This window comes from Suillus plorans (assembly GCF_016647745.1).
Source record: "Suillus plorans strain S12 chromosome Unknown HD556scaffold_100, whole genome shotgun sequence".
Taxonomy (NCBI): domain Eukaryota; kingdom Fungi; phylum Basidiomycota; class Agaricomycetes; order Boletales; family Suillaceae; genus Suillus; species Suillus plorans.
The window spans coordinates 133,562-142,777 of NW_024537484.1; the positions used below are offsets into that span (position 1 = coordinate 133,562).

General features: G+C 46.9%; 3 protein-coding genes across 3 annotated transcripts; 1 reads left to right on the forward strand and 2 right to left on the reverse strand.

Annotated features, from left to right (window-relative positions):
* Positions 1-352: 352 nt before the first annotated feature.
* HD556DRAFT_1450195 (major facilitator superfamily domain-containing protein) lies at positions 353-2,136 on the reverse strand (the record flags this gene model as incomplete). The annotated part of the gene is made up of 7 exons (XM_041307728.1): positions 353-606; positions 661-1,159; positions 1,209-1,365; positions 1,419-1,553; positions 1,603-1,763; positions 1,832-1,897; positions 1,963-2,136. The coding sequence occupies 7 exons, from the start codon at positions 2,134-2,136 to the stop codon at positions 353-355; spliced, it is 1,446 nt and encodes a 481-aa protein (XP_041153474.1).
* Positions 2,137-2,990: 854 nt separating this feature from the next.
* Positions 2,991-4,072, reverse strand: HD556DRAFT_1434925 (glutathione S-transferase; the record flags this gene model as incomplete). Its single annotated transcript, XM_041305374.1, has 8 exons — positions 2,991-3,050; positions 3,108-3,165; positions 3,242-3,362; positions 3,418-3,468; positions 3,518-3,548; positions 3,604-3,841; positions 3,905-3,978; positions 4,001-4,072. The coding sequence occupies 8 exons, from the start codon at positions 4,070-4,072 to the stop codon at positions 2,991-2,993; spliced, it is 705 nt and encodes a 234-aa protein (XP_041153475.1).
* A 549-nt stretch (positions 4,073-4,621) lies between these two features.
* On the forward strand, positions 4,622-5,805 carry HD556DRAFT_1450197 (uncharacterized protein; the record flags this gene model as incomplete). Its single annotated transcript, XM_041307729.1, has 3 exons — positions 4,622-4,891; positions 4,942-5,061; positions 5,110-5,805. 3 exons carry the CDS (start codon positions 4,622-4,624, stop codon positions 5,803-5,805), a joined length of 1,086 nt encoding a protein of 361 aa, XP_041153476.1.
* Between the last annotated feature and the right edge of the window lie 3,411 nt (positions 5,806-9,216).

Here is a 9,216-nt window from a genome sequence, read left to right on the forward strand (position 1 = left end):
TTGTTCGACAGTCACGTCACGTCAAAACCAAAACAACACCTTGACCTGAAGCTGCGCCAGTCTCACGCTGAACAGTTCGAGGCCCTTAGTGAAGTTCAATAATATCACTAAATCAAGTGCTTGAAACAAGGTCCCTGCCTACCTTTTTATTTTATTTTATTTATTTCCAACTTTTGTCCTATTGAGAGATTACTCTATGGAGGACAGTTCGGTCTAGTCTAAGGGCCCCCTGGTTGCATCTCTGATCTGCCTACCTTGATATCTAACAACTCATCAACAAATACCTGCAGCGCGATGAACACGAATCCTACGACAGTGCAATCCGATATTGACTCCTTTTGTGAATCACCTGTCAATCATCCCTATCTTGTACCTCATCCGCCAACTGAAGTGCCAGCCATCTTAACCCACCGGATAACACAATCAAGACGAAAAAAACTGCATGTCCTCCTAGAAGGTTGTATTCCTTCGACGCAGCAAAGAGCGAAGTCGCCAAGGCGGGACCAATGGCACGAGCTACCGCCGCAGAGGTTTGGCCGAGGCCATTGATAGCGCCAAGGACATTGTTTGTGGGAGCAGAGGCTGTGATAAACATCAAAATAGCTCCTGCAACGAAGTGAGCTGCTTGCAATGACGAGACGGTTTCATTGCAACACGCACCATATCCCATATCCCATATGACTTCTATACATATGAGGAAAAGCAAGGCAAACGTGATTGTATAATCGACTTCACCCCTTGCACGTAAAATCCACGACATTATCGGAAACATAGCCACGAGTGGTGGGTAGCACCACACTGAAACAGAGAACAGACGCTTTGGACCAATCCAATCGATGATTCTGGCAAAGAAGAATGCCTGAAATACACCAATTGTTATCCCAAACAACGCCATCCACAAGCCAATAGTAGCAGAATTAAATCCAAGACCACCAAGATAAGTAGGTGTCGAGAAGAACAGCGGTAAAAGAACCTTAACAGAAACGTCAAGGAAGGAGAGCATGGCGTAGTTTGCAATCGGAATGACAACGGAATGCGTAAGGAGAGATCTCAAGGGCATGTTTGCCATCGAGCTTTTAACAAGTAATTCTCTGTCGGGGCTACTTGAAACGCTGACCGTAGTCGAAGTGAACTTCGGCCGACGCTTTGTCGATAATGTCTACTGATCGTGAGTGATGTGTGCGATATGGTAGGGATCCAGAACTTACTTCTTCCAAGAAGATTGTCGTCATGACAAGGGCCAGGATGAGCAGGCAGGCTGCCACCCCACAAGGCAAAAAGTATGGGTAATTTCTCCAGAACGAACCGGAGAACAATTCCGGCCAATGATCCTGCGGTCGCGCGAGTGTTCCTCCCATTAATGGACTGACATGTCGAACTCATTATTTACCATCTCCGTCGTCAACGACCTTACTCACCCAACAAAGCTTCCGATGCACCAGACAATCGGGATCAGGGCAAATCCTTCAGCCATATTTGTGGAGTCCGTCAATTCTCCCATCATAGTCTTCATCACTACAACGTCGCCATTCAGAAAACCGCACATGCAACGGCTGGAAAAACCATGTTAGAGATGTATATTTCCTTCGGGTGAAGACATACCTAACAACAAGGCTCCAGAAGTTCGTCGAAAGGCCGAAACATAGCATCGAAATGCATGTTCCTAATAGTCCGATGACTAATACCGGCTTGCGCCCAATGCGGTCAGACAGACGAGCCCACTTCAGCACCGTCAGTGCCTGTCCGACGAAAAACAGAGAGTCCTGCCAATCACATTCGATGAGTGAACCATTCTCACAAGCAATTCGCAAAACGTAATCCTGGCACTTACAATGATTCCGGCATAATATCCTACAGCCGCATCGTCGCCCCCAGTGATTCCAAGTTCTCTGATCAGCTAAGAGAGCAAAACAGTATCAAAGGTGTGCATCGAAGAGAAGCATCGTGATTGCGAAACCATACCTGATTGATGTACGGGAATATAGATGTCGAAGCGATGGGCTCCGCAAGTTGCAGCGTTATAAGTATGCCTATCTGAAGCTTTGGAAGGGGCGTTTTAGGTTTTTTCGAGCCATTGGCAGGTACCAGAGGCGTTGTCTCATTTATCACAATTTCATGAGAATCAGAGGTATCCATTCTGGTGGGTTGATGAAGGGTTAGTGAGAGGGAAGATATCCAGCGAACTCCCTTGATTTAATTATACGAACCTCGTCTGTATTTATAGCCTGCCCATCGTCGATATACTAGTCAGCTATCATATATACGTGTGTAAACGTAGAGTCGATTTGTCAAGTAACATACCTGAGGGTGGAGAAAACCGGTGCGAGTCATCCCGGTTACGAATGAAACGCTGTTAGAGAGGCTAACAGAGCAAGCAATATAGTTTCAAGTCGACTCTCGATAAGCATGGAAAGCACCTCCAGAACTCGTGTTTGGCAAAAGCATGAGTGATAGAAACAAAAAATATGCAAACGATTGAAAAGCGATTCCATACGTTGCACTTGAGACTACCCAGGGGTCAGGGCTAGCGAAGATATTGAAATTCGCAAGCCAAGCAACGGGTGATTTCCATTCTGGAATATTTGTGCCGACTATTTTTATAAGAATCATATCGCGAGGATTGGATGCAATCGTGTCAGGGATGTTTACTGGTCCAAATGTTCAAATGAAGAGAAATGGCATCTGTCCCGCGGGTATCTTGCTTTCTTACACTGTGGAGTTCGATCAGCTAATTGACTTCCAAAAACCGCCTATGCTTACACTGTTTAGCGTGGTGTTACCGTACATCCCGTAGTGTGAGATCCAAGAAAGACGGTCCGATGAGACATGCAGGTGTGGTGGTATTACGAGGAGAAAGCCAAATCTGGGTGCTCGTCTTCACCTGCTGACACGTCAAAACCAATAAGTACCATCTTGCAATGACTGCAAAAATACAAATACGAGAAGAAATCACGCTTATGCCAGATTCCAGACTCAGTGCTACGAGTCCATTACGGAATAGCAAGGCCATCCTGGACAGCTTTACGCGCATTAATACGACCAAGCCACATCTAAACCGATCAAACTTTAGAAGCAAGACACAAAACAAAACACGTTCGAACGCCCACCTCGAGGCTCGGCCACTCATCAAGAGATTCGATACCCGCGAATTGATGAACATTGATCCTGAATACAATAGAACCAGAGTGAGAACATCAAAAAGATGTCTTCGCAGGGGAAACCGAACAAAGATGAGACCAACCATGGGAAAACGTTGATATCTGCAGCGCTATAGACGCCCCGGCCGGGCCCAGCGAGATAATCACGGTCTGTGAGGCGGATCTCCATCACGCCATAGAGGCGCTTCGTTTCCAGGATATAGCCTGATGTCGTCATCGTTAGGCACATATGAGACACTAATCAAAAGAAACAACTCGCGCTTCTTTGCATAGGGAATGTCCTCGGGCGCAAACCTATTGGAATGATTCGCTGCACTGCGTCAACTCAAAACTTCAATACCAAGTTCGAATTTACAGACCTTGGCCTTGCATGGGACCAACGCCTCCATGCTGCAACCACCGTGTCATCAGTACTAAATACCACCAGACGCCACGGAGTACTCACCGCCCACAACATCCACTGAAGCATCTCGCTGTACTCATTCGGCTGCGACACAGGGTCAAACCCAAGCTTCCTCTCCGGATCATAATGCTGTTCGAGATACAGCAAAATAGCAGCTGTCTCAAACACGACGAAATCTTCCCGCGCGTGGTCGACGAGCACTGGGATTCGCCCGTTTGGGTTTAACTTGATGAACCAGGGCTCTTTTTGGCCGTTGCGTGAGGTGTTTATTTTCTGGACGCTGTCAGAGTCAAAATTCGGGATATCGTCTCAGGAGAAGAGGGGGCACTCACTCATAATCGACCTTTTCTCTTCGAGAAAAACACTAACTTTAGGTCCGTTTGGAGTTCCAGCGGTGTATAGAACAAAAGGCTTGGGCTTAGACGTATGTACACTGTACAGTAGACATATTACGAGGAGTAGGTGATAGTGACCTTGCTACGGAGCTGAGACGGTTAAAGGCGACTTGCATGGCTTTCTAGGGGTATGGACTGACGCCATGTTCGAGTATGGATGACTCCCTGATCCGTATGACCGACGGGTGTTGTTGCTGACATTGTCGGATACAAGTTCCCAGGGTTTTAAGGCCTTGCAAGACATTTTAATGCTCTATTTGGAGGGTGTCCCCATAAGGGCTTTTAACCCATAGAGAAACAAATACGCCAAAACTCGACTGAACTATTGTACAAACACTGAAAGGTGGGAGGGTAGGGAGGGTGCGCAAAATTACTAGTGATACAATTAATTTGAGTGAGAAAGGACCTAAGACTAGAAATAATTGGCATACCTAGTGGGACAAATAATTCAAGTGAGAAGAGGTGAGGACCTCCAAATTCACTAAGTCCCACTAGACATAGGCCAAGAACTCCACTAAAGGAGGTGGCATTGAGGATTGCGAGAGACATATTAGAGTCTGGACAGCTGTGTTTATTTCGCAGTTTATTCCTGTAGGTGGCGTGGTAACAAGTAACAAGCTGTGACTCACATGTGACTTGATCAGCGTCCACACCACCCCTTGCCAATGGCGAAACGGAAGAGTACTAGTACAGCGCCTGTCAACAACACTGCAAGTGTAGGCTCAGCCACTCACTGGACCGACGAAGCAACCTCCCGGCTCATTCAATATCTCACACTTCATCGTGCCGAAGGTGGAGATGGTATCAACTTCAAACAGGCAACCTTTGCCGCTGCAGCGGCTCATTTGTTGGAGCCACCAGACGGCACTCCAAAGGAGAACTACATAGTGGGAAACAAAAGGGACTGGCAGTCATGCAAGAACAAATGGATTATGGTACGTAGTATGTTGTTATTTCACAGTTAATCAAGTCCTGACTGCTACAGTGCAAGAAAAAGCATGCCGCTATTGTTGAAATCAAGTCGCAATCAGGCTTTTCGTGGGACGAGGAACTTGGCGCAAATATTGGCCTAGCTGATGCCGCATGTTGGACAACATTCACAAATGTAGGCTTTCATGATGTGGATCTGTTGCAAGTCTGACCGTTTTTCAAGGCACATCCTGGTGCAAAGCCGTTTCACAACAAAGGCTGGAAGCACTTTGACGAGATGGATGACCTTTTGCGTGCGCAGATCTCACGTGGCACCAATGCTTTTCATGCAGGCCAGGAAACCTTCGAATCGCAACACACTCCTAGCAACATCAGCAATGAAGGCCCTGCTGTCGAGCACGAGCCAGTGGCATCCACAACAGGAGACTCAGGAGTTGAAGAAGATGACGAGAGAACAATTGCAGAGGGAGAGCTAGATGACGATGAAGATGATATCATTCCTTGGGAAGCAACTCCTCCTCCTTCGAAGCGAAAATCTGCACCTGTGGCTTTGACTCCGTCTCTTACTGCTTCCTCATCTTGTCCCTCTGGTCCATCTTCGAAACGCCAGCGCATTGGTGGATCAGCCACCGCACTATATGCAATAAATGATCCATTTTCTGAGTTCACCGATGTCTTCCGTGTAGCCTCACAATCGCAAAAATCAGCTATTGCCTTATCACCTCAACGCAAGCAGGCAGCAATGCGACGCGCACAACTTCTAGAAACACATCTTGATGATGATAGCATGGCTGCACTTATCGAAGCTTTTCAGATGGATGTCAGCACTGCTGACGCATATATGGTGATGTCCGACGATGGGCCAAGGAAGTCTTTTGTTGTCCGCAAGATCAAATTTATCAACAAGCAGGGTCTCTAGATAGTATATATATTGTCGCGCACTCATCTTGTCATGTCTTGACGAGCTCTATGGTAATCCCTCCACATAGTATCTGCAATACTATCTCTGTCCTCCGTCGCCTTTTGCCTTTCAGCACGGCCTGCTGGTCCTTCAGCAAGATCACCCCTCGACTCGCCTGCATCAGCATCAATGAGATCCTCAGTAGCGAATTCCTCTATTTCCTTTGGATCGAAACTTCGAATGAAGTTGTGGACAGCACAAAGTGCCGGGGGAATTCGGGCTTGAGTCGACATACTATATTCTGGTGGATGTACGAGTATCACGAACCACTTCTTGAGAATGCCGAAAATCCGCTCAATCACATTTCGAGCTTGAGCATGCCTGTTAAGACCATGCACAAAGGGTAGGACTGATTCCAAGGGGCTTGGCTTCAGCTCGTGCGCTGCGCCCCTTACCCGAGTATGTGCCCTTAACTTCAGAATGAAGTCCGGAGAAAGTCCAGTGAAGTCCGAAGGACTTCCGGAGAAGCGTGGGAAACTTCGGAAGGACTTTCCGGACGAGTGCGAGAAACTTCCGGATGAGTGCGGGAAAGTTCCGGAGGAACTTCCGGAAATTACGATGGAGTTTCGTCCTGACGGGGATATGTGTAATGGCTACTCAGGACAAGTCCTGAGTAGAAGGAAACAGAGGAAAGGCTGCAAGGACAAAGTCCGAAGCAGAATAGGTCCGGAGGACCGCGGGAAAGTTCCGGAGGAACTTCCGGAAACTCGGAGGAATGGAGGATCGGATGAGTGGATGAGTGGAGGAGCGGAGGAGCGGAGGAGCGGAGCTCCGGCCTAGGGAATTTCCCCCTAGGCCTGAGATGGATAATGACTAAGTCGGAGGACTAGAACTGTTATGAGGACTTAGGGTGAAGGCTAGTGCGAGGACTAATATGTGTATGATATTCAGACTGAGGAAATACAGGAGTATCTACTGGGGTTTATATACTAGAGGCAAGTCTGTGCAGATCAGTAAGCAGAGGGGTAAGGCTATGTACGAGCATGTGGAAATGTATTAGAAAATAAGACGGATCATAGGAAATGAACTCGGAGACAAAATGAGGTACGGAAAATGAGGAAGTCTAACTCAAGAAGGAACATACAAAGGGATAAGGCACGGAAGATAGACGCGGGTCGGATCCGGATGTCCGGAGATGAATGCGTGATAGGTCTGGGTCCGGAACGCAAGGAAGATAGACGTGGGTCGGATCCGGATGTTCGGAAGTCCGGAGACAGGTGATTACCATAAGGGGATGGGCGCTGATTTAAGGTTTGGGTTCGGACATGACAGATAGGTCGGATCCGGAGATCCGGAGATGTGGATATCAGATCTGGCATCCGGATATCAGATGCAGGAGTACAGGGATCCGGACGGATAGAGGATTGGGTCTGGAGACATGGACAGGAGGTCCGGAGGTCCGGATGAGGCGTGGGAACATCGTCAGATGTTGGTCCGGAATGCGGGATATGACAATGCGAAAGGTTGTATATTTCTTTGGAGTTTTGTGGCCTGCCTTGCATGAGAAGATTGATGAGTCAAGTGACATATTGCTCACCGAACTGCAGCTCGACCCCACTCAGCCAAGTGGTACCGGACACTTCGATACGGAATGAGAAGTGAATTGCATATTCCAAACCCAGCATCTGCAAGGTAGTATCTCCCTTGTGGAATGTACAGGTCAGTGAGACGGGCATTATTGTAGAGAGTCGAGTCTGAGGTTGATCCATCCAAACCACTGAGAACATACTGGAACCGAAGATCAAATGAACAGCATGCAAGACAATTTTGGCTGACAAAACCCTTTCGGTTTCGTGAAAGCTGTCTTTCTGCCACGGATGGACAACATGCAATGTGTGTACCATCCATGGCCCCAAGTGCCCCTTCGAAGTATGGAAAGAGTTTCGAATTCCCTGATATTTCTGCTGGAATAGGTGCATCGTCCCATGGAAGACATACAAATTTGTGGTAGAAGGGAGCTGAAGACAGAGCAAGCAGGACTCTCTTGAAATATCTGATGACATGTGAGATAATGAATATCTTGCAATATGAACATACTTCTGTGTGGTCGTGTGTGAGTGCTGAAAACGTTCTGCAACATGATGGCTTGAAAGCCCTGTCACACATGTATATAGAAATATGGAAACTTGCTCGTCAAGCAGAATATATTTTGAATCTCATAGCCCACAAGTCCGAAGCTCATGTACAAGGGCATGGAAAACGTGCTTCCTCATTCCGAGCTCAGTCTTGATCCGGTCAGGATGTCCATTGGTGAGTTCTTGCACCCATGCATGTCCAGTGAGGAGTGAGGTATGGTAGGGCTGTTTCTCAAGAAATGGTGTCATATAGGCAATTATAAGACCCATAACAAGTTGAGCAATCATTGCAGCAGCCATCCGCAGCATGTGGAAATGCTGGATTTCATTAGCTGGAGGCATTTCAGCCTTGGTGTGATGTCATATGGTGTGTGATGCGGCGACCTTGTCACGGTTGTTTGTACATATTGTTACAAACAAAATAAACTACGAAACAAACTGCGAAATAAACGCAGCTGTTCAGACCCTTAGTCATGAATGATGCACAGGGCATCTGCCACAGGTGGTGAAGGGTCAGACCCTTTGACAAAGAATTTTTGGGAAGACCCGAAAGGCAGAGCTGCTGATGAGCTCACTTGTCCAATAACCCTGGTATAAATAAAGTTAAACTCAACTAATTGTCCTTGCTCAAGTCTCGTGGATATGTAGACGATGAGGATTTAGCCAGCAAATTCGAGGATCCCAATGTGAGAACATGGGATCCTCATGGATTTTGGGAAGCAAACAAGCCCATACAGAAACAAATACACCAAAACTTGACTGAACTATCATACAAACACTATAACTCCAGCTAATAGTGAGGAGGGAGGGAGGGCAAAGTGAGATGAATGCTGGAGTGTGATGAAAGAAAAGGATAACAGGTTAAATATGACCAAACAGAACAGGAGCATCGTGAATTGATTGTCCATGAAATAAAAGAGCATGCAACAAAGCAGGATTTTTGTATACATATATATGAAATGAGTCACTTGTCCAGTGACCCATGGCCTGAATACTATCTGCTGCAACACCAGCAGCTGCTAATGAAGTAGCACCACCTGCATGCAAAGAATGCCCCAATATAGAATCAGGGTACAGTGCGCGCAAGTGAGCGATGAACCATGCATGTGTTGGAATAGATCTGTTACTGTGCAACCAGAGGAAGCTGTTGAAGGGAAACAGATGGTCGCAAGATGCAAGGTAGGATAGGAAAGCATGATGCGGATCCACAGTTTCAGTGCATTGGATAATGATAGTGTTGCCTTTGAACTGAACATCCATTTTGTGACATTGTAGTACAAACAAATGATGTCCT